Below are 23,408 nucleotides of genomic sequence, written 5' to 3'. Positions count from 1 at the left end.
GCTGCAATCCTGAAGGTCTCAAAAGCAGGTTTCAGAAATACTCAGAAACATCCTTACATGTGAACTCTACTTTTATTGTGTGAATACTTAAAAAAACCCATAAATCTTAAATTCTAAGAACTGAGTAACACTCTGCACTGTTTATGCTACTTTCCCACACAGAAGAAAGTACAGACCAGTACTGACCATAGTTCTTTTCTTCTATAACATACACAAAGTATTTCATACAAACTACAGTAGCGTCGAAGTTTTACAGCTTTACTGAAATGGGAATTCCAAAATTTGTTACGCACACACCAAATTTATTTGAAAATGACACAGATTAATTAATCTAAGTTTGATATTACTTCTCAGGTAAAAGTTATGTATCACTGAACTGCTACAAGAAGATATCTATCTAATTACTTATTTTTTATCCAACTTTTAGACCACTTTTTAAAAGGAACTCTGCAAATGCATTGAAGCCATTGAGTCAACAGACACTATGCCGACCCCATAAAATATTTCAGTAATAGGATCTCTCTTCTCAGTTTTAAGGCATCTGAGATTCAAACCAAACTGAGCTTTTCTCACTGTCAAAAGCCAAACTAAGGAATTCTGAAATTCTCTCCACAGAAAGACACGGTATGTTATTTTCAAAAAGAGCTATCTTAAGGCAATGCGCCACTGCTACAGGCTGCATACAAACCACAGCTATCCTCCCCTCACCTGTTTTGGTTTCTAAAATGTAACAGAGAGAAATCTCAGTGATGGAAGAAAAGACGTACTAGTACATATTCAGACAAAAGAATGAGACAGAAATTTAATCTAAAATCTACAGACTCCAAACACACTCCACATAATATGCTTTTATTGTTCATAAAAGGAGTTCCCTTTTTCATTTCACGCTACAGAAAAACAGCAATGGACTGTTACACTGATTCTTCAGTTATCTACAAAACTGTGGAAAAAATAAGAGAACTAAAAGCTAACTGAATTTGTTACATAGCATCACTGGACGTTCAACCCACGAGGATGTCAGTAGGGATGGTAACGAGGCCCTGGGTTGTAGGAGTTGTAGCCATATTGTCCGTAGTGGGATGAGTAGGATTGTCCTTGCCTGTGCTGCTGGTAGTTGTTACCCCAACCTCTTTCTGGCCTCTGATTAGATCTGTAGTCACTTTGCCAGTTGTATCTGTCCCCTCTAAAATATCTGCCATCTTGAAACCTGCAGTGAGGAGATACATCAAAGTCTGACATAAATCATCAAGTCTAAAAAGATGATTGATAATGAATTGTTGTATTTGGCAGTTTTCATGAAAACGGTCATGTAATTCTTAATACACTCAAATATTTGTATGTTTGTATGACAAACTCATCACAACATATCTACAGTCATCTGAGATCACTCATGAATTTCTCACCCAACACACTAGTTGCTAAGCTACGAAGGACAGTCTGTTTCCTTACACAAACTATTCCCAGGCATTAGGTGAACCACTGGAAGTTTGAACAGAGACTCCAGACCATAAATCTAAAAAACAACCCCAAGGCACATCCGTAGTGCATTGAAGCCAGGTCCCATCCAGTGGCTTCGTGGTTGAAAGCTTTGGCAAAGCAGGCTTAGGTACAGTTACAGCCACCTAACAGCAATGAGTCCTGGAATTTGTATATTCCCTAAAACACATACTAAAATACTGCTACCACAGTCTCTCTCCTGCAGATTCCCACACTCAAGACACAGTACCTTATCAGTGGTATTTAGCCATTGTTCAATCTAAATTTTGTCTTTTCAGCTCTATCTCAATTCCCATCAACGCTTGAGCTGCCTCATAGTCATTTTGTTTGGAAATGGTGTGGTGTAGACAAACGACATTTGCATAAAGTTCACTTTGTGACTATAGTGTAGGTGTAAGAGTTCATCAGTTCAAAGAGCCACAGAGTTTTTAAGAATATCTTAAACAGTCACCTTTTTTTAATCTGTGATCCTGTGTTTAACTTAATGACAAGCTTCTCAAGTGAGAAGAAGTTAGAATGTTGTCCTCCTTTTCTTCAGATAAGGCAGAAATCCTATTTAGATATTTAGCTAAGGAGTCTTCCCAATTCCTGGCTGGACTGAGTTTAACTACTTTATATTAAAGGCTGATGTTAGTATTCCCAAATATGCTGTAATTGTTGTTTTTCAGTCACTCAAAAATCTGTCCAAAATTCAGTAAAAAGCTGCAATTGTATCTTAAAGAAATAATTCAAAGTCATTTGCTCTGGCAGGTAACACTGTACTTGCCACACAGATTGGATGATTGATTTTACAGTCACTTCTACTGAATAAAAGAAATACAGCCTAATCTTAAAAAGTACGGCAAATATTTAGCTTACAAATGAAATGTTTTCTGGACAGCTAGAGCAGATAATAACACTATTAGCTTGTTCTTTTGCACACCTTCCTGCCAGTTATCATCCAACATAAGACAGGGTGCTTAGTTTTGCAAAAATCTCATCTTTCCCCTCTGGAAAAATAGTCCTGGCTGAGCAGGAACAAACCCCAGGGCAATGGGTTCAGTGGTTCCAGCTCATTCTTTACTAAAAAGCAAGTAATTTAGTACTTTTATACACAATGCAGAAACTTTGCCACTCAGTACACAGAAAATGTAAAACCTCATTACTTTTCAGAGAAGACTATATTTCTCTTAAACATAGTTATCTATGAGGTAACAAGGAAATAACTTCTATGAACAGAACAGACTCCTATATTTCTTCTGAAAAAAATGATCATTTAACTGTATTTGTGAAATGACCACGATTAAAAAGAAAAATCAGTACCGATCTCTGTTTCTCTGGTTGCCACCAGATCTGTTTCTCCATTCTTCAACTATAGGAGGGGGATCTGCAGGGCGTTTTAGATATTCCTGGTATTCTTCATCATCTGATGTGAATCGATGAGCAAACATCATTTCATAATTCGGGGGCATGTCAGCCAAGGAAGTCATTCTGAAAACTTTAAACACAAACACAATAAAAGTGGCTTTAGCAAGGTATGAAGCCTGTCATTGTAATAGCCACCAAAATCCACATAGTGAAAATGAAGGACAAAGAAAAGTTACACTCAGATTAACACAGCTCTTGGGTTTTGGGAAGACAACACATGTTTCACAGAAAAAAAATACTTCAGAACATGCTCCCCATCTACTCCTGATCCACTTTTAGCAGGAAAAACATTCCTACAGTCAACTTGAAAAGTTTGCTAAGGTAGAAGATCACGCAAAGCCTACAAATACACATAACCAGCAAGACAGGCAAAATAAATTTATTCACAGTAATGTATGTGTTAATAACTTGATTTAGGGAAAGGTCAGCACCTAAGAGGATGCTAAATTACCTCACAATATGCCTGTCTGATGGGATTTGTGTTTAAGGCTTTAGTTTCCTTGTTTTTGTATATATGCATTTCCCATTCAGATGTTGGTGTTATCTGGGACTTTACATCAGCAAAATCTGGTCTTAATAGCAAATACTGAGAAAGGCTCTAAGCCCACTGTTTTAACAAGCCCCGTGTAATTTACAGCATTTATGGTATCTGGCTCTGGACTTCCAGAATAAGCTCTTCTGCTGTCTCTGGATTTGCTGGCAGGAACACAAGAGCTAAAATATACACCCTCAATGGCCAAGCCCAGTTTGGGGCTTCTGTCTGCCACGAGCAGACCGGGCCTAAGGCCTTTCCCGGGGAATCCGTGCCGTGCTCCTGTGGCCCCAATTCCCCTTCAGCAGCCCCAGACAGGCGGTGTCTGCTGCCTCCAGAGCCCCTGCGCAGCCTTCCCCCCGCCAATGACGCAGCGCACACCTCCCTGAGGCAGGTGGAGGAGTAATTCCTGCAGGATGCATCCTCCTTTCCTCTGCCCGGAGCTAACCTCGTTAGTTTTTATTACGAGCTATCTCCAAGGAACTTCGCTCCTCAAGTCTAGGGCAGTCGGGGTGAGAGCGGCGGGGGTAGCACTGCCCTGGGGACCCGCCGCTACAGCTCCTCCTGAGCAGCTGGAGCTGCTCCCCTCACGGTCTATCCCGTTAATATCACATTCATCCCGAGGGGGCCGGGACCGGGGGCACCCGGCACCGTCCTGCACCCAAGGCCAAGCAGAGAGCGACGGAGGGGGCCGGCTCCCCCAGGAGGGCTCTGCCGGAGGCCTCTCCCCTCACAGCGGGCCGGGCAGAGCTGAGGGGGGGCCGCGGGGGTCGCTCCCGCTCCCTCCTCCCTCACAGCCAGCCTGCCTCCCTCCCTCCCCCCCAGCCGCCCCGCCGCCCCTCACCGCGCCTCAGCCGCCGGAGCCGCCGCTGCGATCCCGCCTCTTCCGGGCCGGGCCCCGCCGCTTCCCGCGCCGGGGCGGGACGGGGCACACCGGGGCGGGACGGGGGATACCGGGGCGGGACGGGGCACAGCGGAGCGGGACGGGGCACAGCGGAGCGGGACGGGGCACACCGGGGCGGGACACGGCACACCGGGGCGGGACGGGGCACAGCGGAGCGGGACACGGCACACCGGGGCGGGACGGGGCACACCGGGGCGGGACGGGGCACAGCGGGGCGGGACAGGGGACAGTGGGGCGGGACGGGCACCCCGGGGTGGGCAGGGGTGGAACAAGCGATTCCCCCGGGTTAGGGTTGGATACAAAGCGCGTGGCAGGGATAGTATTGAGGTTTGTGTGGCGCCTCCCTTCGCTGCCACGCGGGCTTTGAGGAGGCGACGCCTGGAACGTCTGGGTTTTAACAGAAGGGTGCAAATGAAAAAGGTGAAGTGAGCGTGGCGCCTGTGGCTCTCTGTAATGCCAGTTAAGTGTATTTCTGGTATAAAAAAGCTTAGGGATGTGTTGACTGCTACGTGAGGAAGGTAAGATGACGTGAAGCTTTTTGGCAGGTAAATAATTCCGTGAAAACCAAAATAATTCTGTGTAGGCGCCTGCTCCAGCAACACATTTGCGCTCCCAGCTGGTGCTGTAGATCGCGGTCAGTCTTGTCACCCTTAAAACAGGTAAAGTTATGTGTGAGCCTCAGAACTTCAGGCTTGTCACCTGCAGCACGGGCGAGGTTAGGAGTGGTGGCATCGAGACCTTCCCGCAGCAGAAATGGTGTCGGTGTCCCTGGTCCCCAGTTTGCCTTGTTCCCACAGCGCCGAAGTCTTTGCAGTGCTGACTAATTTCCACAACACTTAAGCCAATGTTTTTTAAATGGTCTCTAGTGCTGTGTATAAGAAATGGGTTTTTTATAGGACCCTTCAGAAAGCAATGTTTTTTTACAAGCTCTGCTAGAGATTCTATTGCTCGCAGGCACTAGCAAAGCATAGAGACTGATAATCAGGTAGATCACTTGAAACAAAATAGCCCAGCAACAGCAATAGCAGCATCCAGTTCTCCAAAAATATTAGAACAGAATAAGTGCCCTTTGTTTGATATAAACAGCAATAATTACAATCTGCTCTCCTGTGTGACCTACAGCAGGTGTGTATTGTCACTTGCAGAATAGGAAACGATGACCTCAATCCAAACAGCATAATGCAAACACCGTAGCCTGGATAGCTAGTTCTAAGCCAAACAAATTGTCATTGAGGCTAAAAAATAATATCTTTTTGCTTAAGTTTTCCCCATATAATCCCTCTCCTACCGACTGCCCTTTTGTAATGGGCAGAAGTAAGTAGGATTTTATTTCTTCTTCAGACATGTTTCATTTTGATCACTGGATATTGCAGTTTCAGGTGTGTCTACAGAGGATTTCATGCATAAAGTTAATGAGATGATTCTTAATAAAAGGTACACACTTCTTTATTTTTGAGGCTCTAGTCTGCTGTTTCATGGGTGGCAGTTTTCATTAAAAGATCAAACTTAATATTAAACTTTTAATTATAGACGCAAGTCATCCATACAGTTAAGCATGTACATAATTTAGACATTATATATAAGTTCTGTTGAAGGCATGGGCCCCCTGTAATCCTTATAAGCAGTATCCTTCAGAAATTACAGTTTTGGTAAGGTGCTCCCATCAGCATATTTTGCATACAAAAACCCTTGCAGGGAATGGCAAACAATTACATACAGTATATATGTATACATTATGCTTTTGCTTTTGTTCTTTTTCATTACATGTATTTATGCCTGCTTTGGGTTATAACATCAAGAAGGAGGTCATGATCCAGGCAATATCCTAAGATCTCTTACAGATGTTATTCTGAAATTCAAACTGCATATAAAAAACCCCAAATGACAGATGATTTTTAAAGGAATAAAGGCACTCAAAAATTAGTGTTGTCACTGGGTAGACCTTTCAACACCCACTAAATGCCTCACATAGCACATACCTACAGACTAGGTGCCTGAGTACTTAAAAGGTCAAGCTCCAAGTGTTGTCAAGACAGAGAAATTGATAATCCACTCTTGCAATCTTTCTGCTCACTTCAAGGCTCTCTGAGTAATTAATGTGTTGTTTTTGTGTGAACACCATCTCATAATCAGCATCTCTGAAGTCTACTGCAGTGTGATAAAGCCTCGAAGGGTTTGCTTTTTTCCTGTGGATTTCATTATGTTAAATAATGTGCTGTTAGATTAAGTCTTATCTTCTAAATTTTAAACTAAGACTTTTTCCTTGTAGCCTATTGGAAATTAATTAAGCTTTTGTAGAATGGATCTTCCTGGCTGAACAAAGGAGTATGTGCTAAAACTAGCTAAGTCTTGTTTGCCTTGAAACAATGGAAAATGACAGTGGTTTTTATAGCTATTTAGCCTTGATAACTCTTGCTGTTCTGTCACAGGACTTTGTATTTGATATTTTGCCTACATCCCCAGCTTCTGGACTCATGTATTTTCATTATACTCAACTTTCATTTGAAAATTAATTTCTAGCCCTTCTTATTACAGACAGTTCTTGGGAAAGGAGGTAAGTCTGCTCTACAGGATAACCAGCCAGAACCAAGGGGCAAAAGGAAAATATTGTTCAAATTTTATTTGTTTAAAATCTTATATATTTTGCAATTTTCTGTTTCTTTAAGACTGTGTTCATTGCTCTGTCTCAGTGGAGCTTGACAGCTGTCACACTTTAAACGAAAAGTCAGCATGTGTCTCTCTGAGTAGCAAGAGAAAAGGAGAACTACATAATGTTTTGTGCATTTCTATATCTTTAAACAGGAGGAGTTCTTTAGTGTTGATATCTACTTTGAGAAATCAGCTAAGAAACTAACATCACTTGTAATTGGGGCCTGTCAGATTGAGGGAATATTTGTCTACAAATGAATAAGCAGCAAAACCTCCATAGATGGTTATGGATCCTACTGGGGATTTTTAATAACAGAGTAATATATCAGAAAATGTTTTGGTGACAATTTCTCTTCAAAACTCTGATTTTTTTCCTTAGTTTGCTGAAACTACTGGGTGGTTTCCTGCCAGCCAATTTCCCTCTCCCCCCGTTCTTTTTAAATGTCTCAGTTACTGTGTAACTGAAAGCCTGGTTTGTTTGTACAACGAAACCTGATTTCCCCAGGTAATTTATTCTAGGAAATGGTGATGTCTGGCACAGCTAGGGAGAGCAAGACTTTGTGTTCTGGCTACAGCAGGTACAAAGGGCGTGCATGGCAGCCTTGTTATTGATTACACATAAAGGAAAGCTGTGTTTCTGTGGGCACGAGAGGCTGTAAGACCACCAGGGGACATCTGAGCGATAATGAGCTCCAAGTGTTTGCTCAATCGTTCATTGCACTGAGAGATAGGTAAGCAGAGATACTCTTTAGCCAATCTGCAGAAATATTGGGGGTTGTGCTCTTTCTCTAGGACCTCCTGTGCTCAGAAGATGAGTTGTCATCATGGGGTTTTATTCCTTTGGCTGGAAAGGATTATTGCCTAGATGAACCTCACTTCAATAACAAGTAAGACGGAGATACAACAGCTGCTGCTGACAAATGCCTCTGAAGCCCGTGCAGCTCTTCTGTCAGATCTCTGCTTTGCCTTTGCTGTTATACTGTACGGTATCACTGAGCTTCAGAGTGTCTTCCACACACCTCCATATGGTGTTGTAAAGTGAAGTCCATAAAGGAACAGACTGTGTGTTTCTAACAACTTCACTAAACTTAATACAAGAAATGCTTCCTTCCCGTAACAATGACCTTTAAATGTTAACTGGCTAAAAAAATAACATTGTCCTTTTTTAAAAAGGGGAAAATGCAATTCCTGGTGCTCGATTGTGTTACAGAATAACAATTTTGGTGCCGTGGGGCCCAATTCCTTTGCATTAAGCTTACAACAGTGTAATGCTTGATTAGAAGGAATTTATTCCTAATTTATGCCAGTATGAAAGAAGGCCTTTAATTTTCCTAAGAGCTACTTCTGTTGTCTGTCTTTTAAAACCCACAGTCACATTAAACTATATTTCTAGCATATTTTTATTAAAATCTGACTGTCATTTTTATATATTTATATACATATATACAAACTAAAAATCACTACATTCTAGCTGCCTTCTTTTATTTTCGCCTTTAAAACTGACTAAGCCAGCTGTGCCCTTTGGGGTCTATAAGAATGAATCATTTTTATTATTTTTTTCTCTCTTAGACAGTAATTACAGGGTAGTATGCTGTCTCTGGTTTTTAATATTATGGTGCCATTTTAATCCAAGGTGCAACACCATTAACTTCGGCAGAGTTACACTAGCAATGAATTTGTCCCCAGGAGGCTTTTCCGAATGTTCGGTTCTTTCCTCGTGATTACCCAGAGGAATGGAGAAGAAGAAGGCAAGACAGAGGACCCTTTGATAGGAGGAATGTAGTTCAAAGCAAAGTCTTGTTTCTGCCATTCATGGTGCTCCATATGTTCCTCATTTGGGGTGGAGGTGGGTTAGACCCCGTGGGGCACACATGCTGGGGCTGGGGGGCAGGCAGAGGTTTTACACAGCACATCTGGTGCACAGGTTATGTTCTTTCCTAGATGTAGGTACTGTACAAATGGGAAGAAAAAAAAAAAAAAAGAAAAGAGAAAAAGTGGGAGGAATATTCAGACACTTTAAGTGTACTTACTTCTGTGGAGCTGCTTGAAAGTCAGAACATGGAGTAGCCAAACGCTTAGATATCAAACTCATCGTGATCGTCAGGCTGTCTCAACTCCAACTCAGATGCTTTTAGATGTCAAGTAATTCTGCAAGTGGGGATGTGTGAATCAGTGCTACCATGGATTACCTATTGTTAAGACAGCTGCAAAATATGAAGAAGGTACTTGCAGAAGTTTCTAGCACTAGATTTTATTAATACTCAATTTTCTTTTACAGTTGGCTATTTAATTTTAGTTTTTCTCCTTTCTCTTGTCCATATCCAGTCTAAAACATTCAAATCCTCTGCAATATGGAAACACCAACTTGTAAGTTAAATACAAATTGCTAGCACCCAGCTGAGTTTGGAAGGGGAATTTAGAGTATTTCCTCTTTGCTGTCAGGGAGCAGAGAGGGACAGGAGCCAACAGCATGGCTGGCAGGATAGGGGCCCATCCCACAGCCCCCGAGCAGGGCTGGCCAGGGTTGGCAGCCAACGGAGCTCAGAGGGGGAGACAAGTTCATGGGGATGAGACAAGTCCAAGGCAAGGCAGAAATTCAGGTCAGCATGTGGGTCACTGCCCAGATGAATAGGCACAGCAGGGCTGGATCTGCAGCCCAGCAGAGCTGGGCAGGGACTGAGGGCCCCCATGCCTGGGGCAGGGGGACCCAGGGCTGGTCGTGGCAATTAAGTGCTGTCAGTACATTCAGGGCCCTGACATGCACATCTGGTAGCAATTGCTGCTGTGTTTAAATCAGAAACTCAGATCCTTGCAAAGCCCAGGATCTAGCAGGGGGAAGTGGTTATGCCTTTCAGCAAAGGTCTAGCATTTCTCCTGGGTTGGACACTTGATGCAGTTTGCCTGTTGCACTCCAATCAGTTGCCTCGGATACAAAGTCAAATATTCAACCTCTAAAGAGGATGCCATGGTCTCCTGTTTTACTCCCAGAGTCTTCTTCTCAGAAGGGTGACATGCCCTGGGCACTGGAGCATTGCCCTGAAGCTCCCATGTTCGCTCTGAAGCCCAGGTCTGAAACCTGCTGGTAGATGTGCCACAAAGCCTCTGCTCCCACCCATCCTTCTGTGTGTGTGTGCAGTGTGTGAGCACATGCTCAGGTTCTGCTAAAGGCACTGAAATGGAACAGCATTTCAGGGGTTTGTTCCCTGTCTAGGCTGAGGTCAGTGGAACTGGTCTAAGTAATGCTCCCTCTATCAGATGCTAAACATGGCTCTTCCCAGATGGCTTTACCAAGAAGCTGTTAGCACAGGAATTGTTCTCCCTTCCTTCTCTTGTCTTTGCATGTAAGGAGAGTTCCTGAATGTTTCTTGCAGTTCCTCTTCAGTTTAGGGGCCATTAGAGAAAGCAAGGGCTGAACTATGGGTCAGCTTTGTACTAACTCAAATTTAGTGTGCCTTTTTAGTGTTAAGTAACTGCTTTTAAAAGTTGCAAACCAGAATTTTCCAGATACACCAATCGGCATTGAGACCACACTGTGCTCCAGTGAAATGAAGTATAAGTGAATTAGCTGAGCTGCACAGAAGCCTGCAGGATTTTGCAAAGCTGGACTGAGCAGTCTGCTCCCTGTTGGGAGCAATCCTCTGTCCATCCCTGCGTTGTGCCTTGCCCTGCACAAAGCCTGGAAACTCTTTGGACAGGGACTGTCTTTCCAGTTTGTGTCTGTGCTGTGTGGCAGCTGGTGCTTTTCTGGGGGTCTGGGTCAACACTGCTCCGAGCAGTAATAACTCTTTCTCCTGTTACTAAATTAGGACTTGAGATCATTCTTTCCAGCAAACAAGGGTTCCTAATCTTTCAGGAGATTATGTGTTAGCTGCCACCCCTCTGCACCCCCATCTGCCCTCCCAGGGAGCTGTGCCTCAGATGTTGAGGCACAGCATCCCTGCCTCCCTTAGTTCTGCTGTAGTTCCTTCTCTGTCTTTGCCCCAGATTCCTGCAGCAGTTTCCTCTCCTGGAACCTTTTCACAGTGCTGCTGTTCCTGCAGCCCTTCTCACCCTCCCTGTTTCAGGTCTCCCTTTCCTCCTTTCTTGAGTTGTAGCTGTTTCTTCCCGATCCCCACTCCACCTGCAGAGCTGCGCTGTGAGGGCAATCAGCTGCTTGGCATGGCAGTGCTCAGCTGAACTTTCTGATGCTGGTGGGGAACTAGTGCAGAAGATCTTGCTGACTACTCAACAGTCTAAACTTAAAAAATAGAGATATTATCATGGAAAACACGTATTTCTGATGGAGCTTCTGATGGAGGTTCATTAAAAACAAGCTCAGAAAATCTCACATATAAATGAAAACCACATAGTAGTTCTTGGTGATATGCTGAATATGATTGTTTCTTATTATGCTACGGCTGCTCATTTTAGGAATAATACACAGTTATTTTCTTGGCCTTAAATGGTAGTGTGGGGATATAACAAACCTCCCAAGTAAAAACTTTAATTAAAAAGCAAGCAGTAGCATCTGCAGCATATTGCAAGATAAGACTTCACTAACCTGAAAAACTAAGCACGATTCTAATTAAATCAGGAGAAAAAATGATGAACTAGATATACATTTTATTTAAGGATAGCAGTTATATAAGATATCAAAGATCTCATGGTTGCTATCTGATGGGAAATGTTGCTGCCAGATCTCACAGACTATTTCCAGGGAGTGAAATCCTTGTTCCACTGGTTCCAAGTACTGTTGTGATTTTGCATTCCGTGGGGTCAGGACTTTGCAGTGGCTCTCCGTTGGACGTGGGAGCCCCGTTGGTGCTGTTGAAAGCTGCAGATGATCCAGCCAGGAAGCAACGTGTTCCCATGGCACAAGGAACCAACACACGGCATGTGCTGCCACTCTTCCAGTGAGGCACCAATACAAACTCCTGACTATTTATGGTTATTTAAGGTCCCAGCACACCTTTTGAAAATTAAGTCTCTTAATCCCTCTATGCTGGCCAAGATCTATTTTAAGTTATGCCACTCAGCATTTCCTGTATTGTTCCAGATGGAGATAGTGTTGGCTATTGCATCTTGTTTCAAATTGCATGCTGGGCTCCTCTGTTTTGGAACAGCTGATATTTTCCAGAAACACCGTGCTGCACTGATGTGTGAAGTGATCTCTGTGTATCCCTCCTTGTGTCACAGGAATGGAATGAGGATTAATCAATTATGATCAAATCATGATCCCAGTGAAGTCAAAAGAAGGGTTTCTTTCCATGGGTATTATGGGGGCTAGGGCTGGCTTCTGTGTGGATGCTGTTGCTTTGAGATGCCTGCATGTAAAAACAAAGGAAAATGCAAAGCATCACCTTGTTGAAGGTGTCTGTGTAGTGAGAATTCCTTTAGCTGGAGAGGAAAATGCATTTTAACAGCTGTTTCCTCAAGAGTTTAGTTACTTGTCACAGCAGGCGTTATTGTGCTCGAGGAAATTCTGGTCTGTTGAATGCGGCTTTAAGCATGTGGTGCTGGCTGGCATCTGTGGCTTTGCATGTCCTGTGCATTCAGAAGATGCTTTGTTATGCTTCCAGGGCTGGCTCTTGCTCTTTTCCCAGAACAGCTTATGCTGTGCAATTGTATCTCAAAGCCATGTTCTCAAATCCAGCAACAGTTCAGCTTTAAATACTGGAAAAGCATTGAATACTGAACAACAATAGCTGCAGGCTCTTCTCTATGACCAAGTGTTAATTATTTTGGTCAAACAAACAGGACCTAAAAAAGAGCAATTCTGGCTAGATTTCTCAGAGACTGCAAAATATTTCTTGGTTAGATCTTCTGTCACGTGCCACTTATGATGTCACATTTAAAACTGTAAATCTATTTACAAGTTGGACAAATGATATCACCGAAAAACATTTTTGCAGGATCACCTAACTTCTTCCATGCAAATATAATAATAGTACATCTCTCGTACAAATATAGGAAAGAGTGGTCATGAACTATTTTGGGAAAAGGGTACTCACCAGATGAACATAGAGTATTCAGTCAGACACAGAGGAGCAGAAGAACAGTAATAAATATTATTAAAGGTGGGTATGGATGAAGATTAGCTTATTCCTGCAGGAAAACTATCAAATTAAACCTTAGAAAAAATGTTGGTACATTCACACATAAATCATGTGCTCTTCTGCAAAGAAACAGTAAATGAGAAATAGAGGATATGTGTCATCCATACTTTGTAGTGTTGACTTCATTTTCTCAAGTATGTAGAAAAGGTTTTGATGTGTGTATATTAATATTTCTCTGTTGGCTAAAGACTCAATCAAAACAAAACACAGCCTGAAAGGTGAAAAGCTCAACTTTTTTTTTCAGAGAATGGTGAAAAATATAGCTTTTGTGGTGACAGATAGTTTTCTTCACAAATGAAAGCTACCCCTGTCTGTGAAAAACACCCATAGCTGATGTCCTGGGCCCTGCCAGCTTCCAGTCTCTGAGCCAGGTCTGGCTTCTCTGAAGTCAAGGTATTTTCCACGATTGGAGGAGAAAAACCTTGTGTTGTGGGGCTACTTGTGTCTTTATGAACTCAAGTGAATTGTTTGGGGTAGTCACCACTACACCTCAACCACCAGGTTTTGTAAGTAGGCTTGAAATCCCACATGGCTTCATTCCCACCTGGCACTGTTGGTGCTGTTCAGTCCTTTGAGAATTCCTCCAGGCAAAGGATCCTGATACCTCAGCCCACAAGGAAATAGCTAAGCCTCTGGGCATTCCTGTAAATGAATCAGACCTCTGGTGTGCCCAGGGAAATATCTTCCCTTTCCAGTCGGGCAAGCAAGGAGCTTATTACGGGTTAAAGTCCGCTGATGAGTGAGTCCCAAAAAAACACAAAGAATGAGGTATTTTGCACCAGCCTGAGGTGCGAATTCCCACAAGCAGCCAAGGCAAGCACTTCTGGAAAACTAAAATGCTCTGAAATGGCTGGCCCCAGCCTCTCTATCCCTATAGTGTTTCCGTGAGAGAGACAGGGGGAAGACAGTGACGAGGGACCTGGGGTATAAATGATGAGGTAGCTGGGGGATAAAGAGCTGCTTACTGACACACACAGGGCCCTGGGAGAAGGGCAGGGGGAAACAGGGTGACTTGGAGAAGGACAGGCTGAAAAAAGAAAAAAAACACATTTCTCATTACAGTCTCCAGGACATCCCACATTTCCTTCTCATTCCCTCCCCTGGCTCCCACTGCTCTGCCCTCCAGAGCAGCTGCAATGAGCCTGGGGAATCCTTTTCCATCTCCCCTCCCTCTTTCTGCCCCCGTGCAGCAGGACCCCCTTGCCCAGCTCACGACCCACACCAGACACTGCTGATGTCCTGGAGAGCCTGACACAGCCAGCACAGAGCAGTGGGCTGATTAGGAAGGCAGCCTTGAAAATGCCACTCCATGGTTGCTTGGAAATGAAATCCAACTTTAGTATTATTTTTGAGCTTAGATTTTTGAATCCAAAATTCCATGTGACGGAAGAGATGGGTATTTAAACAGATGTCTGCAATTTCTTTAAAAAATAGAGATTGAGTTACAGATGGTAGAAAGGGCCTGAGAATTAAAAACTCCCAAGCTACAAGAAAATTTACATGTGAGCAAAATGTTTTGCTGAAATGTATGGTCATACAATTCTGCATGTTTGAAAATTAAGCTTTTTCACCAAAATGTGAATATCTTTTCCCTTCTCTATTATCTGCTTCTCTGCTGCAGCCCTTGGCTGTCACCATCATTGTGACAGCCAAGTCGCAATACGAGGTCCTGTTTTCTAACAGACAAGACATACAGTTCTTTCCTTCTCCTTTCTCTTGTATAATTTGGCCTGCCAGGACCAACAATTTTGATCTGAATTAGTTTAAAAGAAAACTAATCTTCCCTATTTGCATAATCAGTGCCTGATTGCTCGAACTTCCATTTTATAAAATGCGAATAAAAGGAATTTTATGATATAAGCCTGGAAGGAAACCAGAGTCAAAATCTGTATTTGCAGATGAAATGGAACCTTTTTTCCTTCTTTGGGGATTTAAAAAGAAAACTCCCAAAATAAATTTTGAGTGAAAAAGCTGATAACTTCTAAAGTGCCATATGAAATGCAAAGCACTGCATATTGGAAGGGAAAAATTGAACATATTTGGTACAGTTTTGAGGAGCAAGTCAGGATCCATCTCATCATCTGGGAGACCTGTGCATGCCTGTGAGCAGCTTTATGAAGATCTTCACTCATGCATGTGTGCTCAAAAAAGCAGGATTTGAGTGCATACAAAACAAGAAAATAGACTCAAATACAAGCTGTAAGGACACTTACATGCAGCACTCCTCACCTACTCTGCAGAGTCCCAGTCTGTCCACTGCTAAACAAGTTTAGCAGAGCAGCAAGACCCACTACATACAGAAAAAAGCTGTCAGGTTGTGACCAACCTTATTTCCTTTACAATGGAGTGGACATAATCAAAGTGTCTACGTGAGTGAAACATGAAGAAGGAGAATTGGGATTATCTGTTTGTCTCACCTACTAAGTACAAAGAAATAGGTCTGGTAAGGGAACAAGGTTTGATCCAAGTGTGGGACCACCTCTGCGAATGTTCAGGATCAGTGTGCACTCCCAGATGTGTCCCAAACTGGATTTCTAGCAGACCAAAGTACAAAGGATGCCTAGAGGATCTGTCCTATTGTGTATTAATGCTGACAGATGCTCTCTGACTATGCCAGTGGTCAGTATCTTACACTCCATCTTACAATTTTGTAGCCTTCAACACCTTGCTGGGTACTCACATTCAGGCTGGAGTCCTGTGGTGGCTGTAGGGCATTGTTCTGGTTTTGCTGGCTTTCTTTATGTGTCCATGCCTTGTGTCTCTATGATCTTATTTGAAATTATTTTTGGTTGGCTGCATTTGTCTTTATTGAGAGGGCAACATATACCACAGTGTGACAACGACAGCTCTTCCATTTACATAAACATCTGCTTTGACCTGGTACTTGCATATTTCACAGGACAACTCTTTAAAAAGAGAGGTAGAAACTGGGCATGAACCTTCTATGACTCCAGTTAGACAGGTGCTTCCTGGCACTAAGTAATTATAAGAATAAACTGCGAAGGATAATAAGAGAATGTGCAACCTATTTTAAAGTAGATTGACAAATTGCTTTTAAATTACTTTCTCCCTTTTTTTTTGCTTTTAAAGACAGAAATGAATCCTATTATTTTGGCTTATTTCTGAAGGAGACTGGAGAGGAAAACTGGTTTTTTCTTCGAAATCAGATGTCTCGCTGGAGGACTTGCTGAAGGTCTCACGTTTATTGTGAGCCCTGACATTTTAATTGAAAGGACAAGAGTGTTCATTATTTTAAGCAAATAGATCTTTTGTCCTAATTATTTATTAGATATCAGATTAAGTAGGTTTTAAAAACAAATACTGTAAATCAGAGTGTTTTCAACAAAATTACTTTAAATCCTTTCTTTTCTCTGTTTCTCACCTTTAACATTTTATATCCAGTGATATTATAATTACATTAGTTCTCCATTTGTCAGGAGATTTTAAAAACTAATTCTCTGTTTCAAATGTAAAAATCAAGAGTTCCCCCAAGCTTATTTTGGTTAAACTCCTGGATAACATTTAAAGCTAGAAAATGGTTGGTTATTCGTCAAAGGGGTAAAAAAAAAAGGGAAATGGCACAGTTCTGTTGGAGTAAAAAAAATGCAGATTTCAGCAGTCTACTTGGAAAAAAGAGAAAATCACAGTACTGAATATTTTATTTAATACTCTCTGCCGTGGGAAATAGGGAGAAAACTACCTTGAAGTATTATAGTTTAAAAAGACTGAACAGCAGGTTTTCTGCAATAAAATTATATCTAAAATAAAATAGAGTGGCAGAAGACAACAATAGTGAAAGCCAAACAAAAGGAGAGAACAGAAACACTGAGAGAGAGGAAGAGCCCAGTGAGCTCTTTGCTTTTCAGAATGCTGGGTACATACTCCCGATTGTTAGATCAGCTTGCTGAAAAGGATATTCACCCTGTATCTAGGAATCAAAAATTTCTATCTTTAGGAGGCCTGTGGGAATAGGAGAAATTTCTCATCTAAAGAAGTTAGATCCATTTACAGAATGTGGATATTTTTATTGCTCAGCTTGAATCCTACCAAGGGATCCTGTGCCTTCAGTATTTTGAGTGTTCCTAAGCGTGCCCCAGCAATAAGGGCACACTTGCGAATACTAAATGAGGTCTGAATTACCATCCTGCACACATCCTGCGTCTGAGCCAGCTCGGAAATGAAAGATCACGTCACATATGAAGCTTGAGAACTGATTAATTTTGATAGCATATTTATAGTTCTCATTTCCAGAGAACTGAAAATACCTTAAACAACTGGAATGCTAAATTATACAAAAATAATGTAAATCAATGGGAACTATACACAAATTAGGACACGGTGGAGAGGTTCAAGATGGAACTGTCTGTAGAGAAATTGCTTAATTCAACATTGATAGTGTTAAATGGTTTGCATGAGAAATGGGCCTCACTCAAATCCATGGGACTTTTACCATTGACTTAAAGTGAGGACAGGGCTTCATCCTGGTTTTGGCAGAGAAAGGAGGACCACAACAGTGTGCCACACTTCAGAAGGAGGAGTATCTCATCCATTTGAAGAATAGCGGGAATTTCAGATGAAGGGAATGCACTTACAGAAACCCAAATATGAGCAGAAAACTGGGTTAGCTTGCTGTCTACCAGGGAAAATATCTCAGGGTACTGGAGAAATGGGACTAAAACCCTGTCTCTCCCAGAATACAGTTCTGCAAAGAGCATGAATGAAGTGGGAAGACCTTATGAACAAAAGCAATATACAAAATTTTGTATCATGTGAATTTCACAGCCAATTATGCTTCCATAAACTTAAGCTTTATTTTTATAACTGGGGCTGAAAACACAGTCTTGAATGCAAGATTGGAAAAGATTAAAAAATTAGAAAATGCTAAGGCAACTGCAGTTCCAATTTCCAATTCTCATCTAATCCTGACACACACAGTGAGTGCATTACCCCATTTTGATCCAATTCCATTAGATGCCTGTTAGTCACATGCAGCACTGGTTCATAAAACACAGCTCTTGGATACTCACCAAAACGAGCTAATTAATCAGACAGGACCAAGACAATTTCTCTCTGATGAATGGAGTATGTAATTTAACAAAATGAGGTAAATGGTGTAAAAACAGTGTTATAAAATGCTCAGATTCATGGTGAGAGTTTTTTCCACATGATTTCTAGGCTGCTGTTTTTCCCCTCAGAGATTATTACCCCTCACTGTTTCCCCTAGAGGAGAGGAATGGTCACATCAAAGCAATATTCAAGGATGCAGGTCATCATGAAGACGAAAGGATTGTCACTTTTGCCGTGGCTATCTCAGAGGAAATGGAACCTCACCTTCAGCTGGCAGAACAGGACATAGGAACTTTTGACATCAGTGATTAGGTAAAGGAGTTAAGTCTCCTTCAACATCCACAGTAACCATCTGACCGTGGTAAAGAGAGCAGATACACGGGAGAGGTGTCATCCCATAGCCTTGTGAAAATGTCTGTGTAATTCACCCTGCTCCTTTTCCCCCCCCAATGACATAGACTTTATTTGAGTGTATGGGACTGAAATTCTATTTTGGTGTTCCAGACATAAGGAAATAGTTGTCTGTCAGAAAGGGAGACAGTTCCATTGTCCATAGCTGGAAGGTGTTTGGTTGCTGGCAAAGTTTTCCTTTGAGGATTCCCATGAGGTCCCGAGGTAATAGTGGGGACACCCCCAGTCATTACACACAAAGTTAAAGCAAGCAAGCATAAAGCCTTTTTCACAACTTCTCTAAACTTTCTTGGAAAAAAAAGGATAAATCAACATGAGATTTAAAAAAAAAAAAAAAAGGATGAAAATAATCACTCTTGATGGCAGAGTATTAATTATAACTTTGTGTGGGTGAAGTTAAAAGCCCGTCTTACATGTGAATTGGGCGTCTTTTCTCCACGAAAGAGTGAGTGTGTCTGTGTACACAGTCCTATGAACACCCGGACGAGCAGGTCCACGGCGCTGCTATGGATTTGTGTCCTGTGATTGCCGGTCAGATGCCAGTGTCACCCTCGTGGCTGGGTAACCATGACACGGCTCTTCCACACTAATCCAATTTTTCCTTCCCTGGTTAGGAATCGTCCCTCTTTTTATTTTCACGAAACCTACATAATTTTGGGACCCTATATGGCACAGATTTGCAGCGGGGCTGAGAAGGGCCAAAGGAGATTCAGTCTTCCCGACGGGATTCACGCTTCTGGGCAGAGCAGCCGGCTGCTGGGTGGGTGCGGCCCCTGACCTGGGCTGCGGGGCTGGGTCTGCCAGGGCCAGTGGCCAAACAGGGCTGATACGGCCCCGTGGCTCGCAGGCTCCGCACTCCCGGCGGGAACGCGGATTCGGAGCGTGAAAAGACGCGGGGAGGGCGTGACAGTGGGAGAGAATCGCCCGCTCGTGTTTCACCGGGCATCCCTCGGCGCGGCATCGCCTCCAGTCGGAAGCGCATTCCCGGGATCCGCGCTCGGAGCGCGTCGTGCCCGCGCCGCGGAGCGGGGGCTGCCGGCGGGGCGCTCCCGGTGCAGGACAGCCGGTCCCGGACAGCCGGTCCCGGACAGCCGGTCCCCGGGGTGGCCTCACCCCTCTCGCCGTTCAGGCTCCCCGGCCGCGGGCGGGGCCGCGTGGGGACACCCCCACAACTTCACCCGAAGTTTTCTTGCCGCCTCGTCTCCGTTCCGCAGGTCGCCGGCCCCCGGCGAGGGCACCGCGGGGAAGAGATCCCGCAGCCTCCCGCCGCGGCTCCTCGCTGCCCGCCGGGGCACAACCCGCCCACCGCCGGCGGCCCGGGCCCGGGGCGGGGAGCGGAGGGGCCCCGGGGCGCGCCCACCGCCCCGCCCCGCTCCGCCCGCCGCCCCCGCGCTGCCGCCTGGCAGGGCGGCGGGTGCCGCGGGAGCTGCTCGGTGCCGCCGCCGCCCGGGAGGGAGGTTATGTAAGGGGGGAGGGAGGCGGCGGGAGGAGGAGCAGGACGGCTCTCGCCGCCGCCGTGCAGCCGCCGTGCAGCCGCAGCCAGCCGGGGCCGGGGCGGCCGCATGTGCGAAGTGGGGACGCGGCCGCCGCTGGCCGCCGAGCGCGGGGAGCCGCCCGGGGGTGCCGCCGCCGCCGAAAGGTGCCGAGACATGGGGTGAGTCCGCCGGGCCCCGGCCCCGCGTGGGCACCGCGTCCCGCCCCGGCCCCGCGTGGGCGCCGCCGCCGCCCCGGCCCCGCCGCAGGTGCGGAGCGGGGAGAGCGCGGCCGCCCCGAGAGCGCTCCCCAGAACCGGCGTTTTATAACGTGATTAATCATTGACGCCCGCTCGGGAGCGGGCACGCCGCGGAGGAAGAGCACCGGCGGCAAAATCCCCGCTGGAATGAGCGGGGAGGAGCTCGGGATGTGGCTGAGCGGGGCTGGTGCGGGGCCGGGGGTCCGGTCCCTGGCCGGTCAGCTGCGGGATGTGCAGCGAGTTCATTGTCAGACGTTCCACGCGCTGGTTCAGCGAGAGCTCTGGCTGCTGGAGGCACACGGTGAACTTGCCTGAATTGTGCCGGGTGGTCCCTAATTTGTGTAAATATTTCCCCCTTTAATTTTTTTTTTTTTTTTTAACATGCTAGAAGTCTCTGACCACATGTGGTGGCCTCTTGGAGAATTCAGCTTGGTCTTTCCAAAAATTAGTCCTGCATTTTTGCTATCCTCTAACTTACATGAGGGGACAAAGGCCAAATGCTGGCATTAGGGCAATTTGTGAACTAAATATCAGGAAACAGGTTAAGGTTGTGCCTTTGGCTTGAACTATATATAGGTTTGAGATCCTCTCGACCAGAATGTCTTGGGGGATTCCAAACCCACACATTTAATTTACTTTATTTTTATCCTATTATGTTCTCTTACACTTTTTCCTTGCCTCTCCTCACCCCCCTGTGGCAAGGAATCGTTCTCTAGTTTCTGAGCTTCCTCTTGCTGCTTTCAAATGTCCAAATTCCCACTACAGATTTGTTGAGTGTTGTCAAAGTGATATAATTCGAGAGTATGTGGATAAATAATGAATTAAAATGACATGCATGTGTCTGAATTTGATACCCGGGAGTACTAAAGAGAAGTACAGGGGCAGAGGGAGAAATAGGATCTAAGTGAGTATCTCCACACGTTTCTCTTCAGGATTACAAAGGGCTCATCTGCTTCTTAATTATGCAAAGTTTCACTGGAAAATAAAAGAGAAACTGTCCTTGGGGCTGGAGAAAGGAGTATCAAAACCTGTCTGGAGCAGCACTGCCCCGCAGAGTCCAGGATGGTCAGAAACATCCATCCACGGGAAACTTGGCTCTGTCGCTTTACCTGGGTGTCTCTAAAGGCAAATATTTTTGTTGTTGTCATTTTTAACCGTTTCCAGACTGGTAGATCAGTTTAGCTGGAGCTTGGAGAGAATTGAGTGGAAGATCACAGTGGTCTCCCATCCTTTCTGTCAGCTGTAGTTCTGGGCTCGGTGTGGTCCTGCTGTGCCTCCAGAGCTGTTCAAGCTGCGAAGGACTTGAAGGCTTTTGAGGGCTCTGGTTGTGCTCCTGTCTGTGCTCCTACAGGCACTGTCAGGTCATGCAGACTTACAGGGAGCAGGCGCATTCACTAGTCTAGTTCAATACCCTGATTTAATGTGTTTCTCAGTTATTTCAGTCTTACACTGGTGCACGTGAGATCAAGTTCCCAGTGTCAGTCATTGCCCGGGTTTCGGCGTGGGTTGTACCAACTCCTGCACTCTGCACAGAGTTCAGACAAGGTGTTTGGTGAATATGCATTTTTCCAGTGTCTCACTTCATTATCTTGCCATTCACCTTTCTGATCCAGAGAACTTGGAAGTACAATTACTGCAGTTGTGGTTTAGCACACATGACACAGGAGCAACCTCCCAGTTTTCTTCCGGTTTCATCTGTGCTGGAAATCCTTCACCTCTGCATGCTCTAGCTTTTCCTTCTGTGGAACGGGAACCTCTATACTCACATGTCTTTGTGAAACAAGTTGTTGTCAGAACATAGAGATCAGTCATTCTTACTTGGACGAATATATTTTGGCCCAGGCATTTGAGTAGGATTTGCTTCCTGGGCACATTTTGGTGTCACATATGGGGCATGTACTCATAGAAATTGTGACAATGACTTGATTCTTAGCTCTTAAAATGTTTTTTCTTTTACTCTCCTTTTTTCTTTTTCCTGGGGGGTGACCATTGCTAATGATTCATTTAAATGCTGCCTATGGATTTGGCAGTGACTGATGGTGCTATGAAACCTGATACAGCTACTTGAGCTCAGCAAGGCAAAGCTATTTAAATTGCTTATTAGCTTTGAGCTGAGCTATTTAAACTGTTGGTTTAGTTCAACTTACTAGGCGGAGAGGTAGTGTCAAGTTTTACAAAAGCAATTTACATGTTTTTAAAAAAAACTAATGCCTGTAATACAGGGAATATGAAAACAACTCTGTAAAAAAGTGACCTGGAAAGAATATCTGATCCAGTGTCCATAAAAGTCAATGTGAAAGTTGCTGCTGACTGAAAACCACTGTATTTTGGTCAAGACACTGTTAAGAATCTCGCTGGACAAATGTCTGCTTTAAAGGGAATGAATCTTTTCCCAGATCACCTCTTTCTTCTACCCAGCATATCTGATAGCTGCTGTTACCTCAATCTCTCAGAGCTTAAACTTCAGCTATTTGAAAACCACAATGTAACACATTTCCAGCTGTAGAAATCTGTGTCTGAAAATACCACCTGCTTTGTCTCTTGCTGTTGCAAGCCAAGGGCTGACACAATCAAGGAAGTGTCTCTGATGTTAGTGGGCTGTACCTACTCATCTAATAGCCGTGGTCTGATTCACTGTGACCTCGGTTTAATCAGTCTAAGTTAAATTTACAGTTATAAAGATGCTTGAGGTTTAGATATTAGCTGATTTAAGAAGGTGTTGGATAGCTGTTTAATCTGTGCTTAAATTCTTTTATTATTTTCATTTCTTTAGTATCTTCGTATTTCCTTATCTATCCATTACAAATAATTTCTGTTGTGAGGTGTGTGACAAGTATCTGGTTTAGATTAGACCTGTAAATCTCTTCACTGCTGCTGAAGCTGTTATTTATATTATCTGTTGGATTAACACTCAACCGATTTAAATACCCTCTAGCATTTAAATTGTATTTTAATTCTGTTTTATAAATCATATCAAAATGACAATCAGGCCTTTGACTGTTAGAAATTATTGCAGAAAGCTGCACAACCATGTAGAAATGTGTGCTGTACAGGTTAGTGGTGAGCTAGCTCACAGCACACCTTTCTTTTGCCAACATGAGATGTCTTCTCTTT

General features: G+C 44.0%; 2 protein-coding genes across 7 annotated transcripts in view; one reads left to right on the top strand and one right to left on the bottom strand.

Annotated features, from left to right (window-relative positions):
* Nucleotides 1–53: 53 nt before the first annotated feature.
* RAMAC (RNA guanine-7 methyltransferase activating subunit) lies at nucleotides 54–4,318 on the bottom strand. 2 transcript variants are annotated; one of them, XM_032123259.1, is made up of 3 exons: nucleotides 4,281–4,318; nucleotides 2,800–2,974; nucleotides 54–1,207 (listed from the first exon to the last, which is right to left on the bottom strand). In XM_032123259.1, exons 2-3 carry the CDS (start codon nucleotides 2,964–2,966, stop codon nucleotides 1,018–1,020), a joined length of 357 nt encoding a protein of 118 aa, XP_031979150.1. In that variant the 5' UTR covers nucleotides 2,967–2,974; nucleotides 4,281–4,318; the 3' UTR covers nucleotides 54–1,017. The 2 variants fall into 2 exon arrangements, with proteins under 2 accessions (XP_031979150.1, XP_031979151.1); XM_032123260.1 differs by lacking the exon at nucleotides 4,281–4,318 and adding an exon at nucleotides 3,818–3,835.
* Nucleotides 4,319–19,968: 15,650 nt separating this feature from the next.
* Nucleotides 19,969–23,408, top strand: part of HOMER2 (homer scaffold protein 2) — a 55,887-nt gene continuing 52,447 nt past the window's right edge. For 2 of the 5 annotated variants that reach the window (XM_032122645.1, XM_032122644.1), the window contains exon 1: nucleotides 19,969–20,216. In XM_032122645.1, the coding sequence (XP_031978536.1) occupies nucleotides 20,125–20,216 (92 nt within the window). In that variant the 5' untranslated portion in view covers nucleotides 19,969–20,124. The remainder of the gene's footprint in view (nucleotides 20,217–23,408) is intronic. The other 3 variants (XM_032122646.1, XM_032122647.1, XM_032122648.1) reach the window with 3 other exon arrangements.

The sequence above is a fragment of the Corvus moneduloides genome, chromosome 13 (assembly GCF_009650955.1).
Source record: "Corvus moneduloides isolate bCorMon1 chromosome 13, bCorMon1.pri, whole genome shotgun sequence".
NCBI lineage: Eukaryota > Metazoa > Chordata > Aves > Passeriformes > Corvidae > Corvus > Corvus moneduloides.
This window is presented reverse-complemented; position numbering and strand designations above follow the sequence as displayed.

Excerpts from the sequence above, each read along its gene's own strand:
- RAMAC (XM_032123259.1), bottom strand. The coding sequence starts at position 2,966 with ATGACTTCCTTGGCTGACATGCCCCCGAATTATGAAATGATGTTTGCT. Across the intron at positions 1,208-2,799 it reads AACCAGAGAAACAGAGATCG|GTTTCAAGATGGCAGATATT; the intron begins GTACTGATTTTT and ends TCCTCACTGCAG.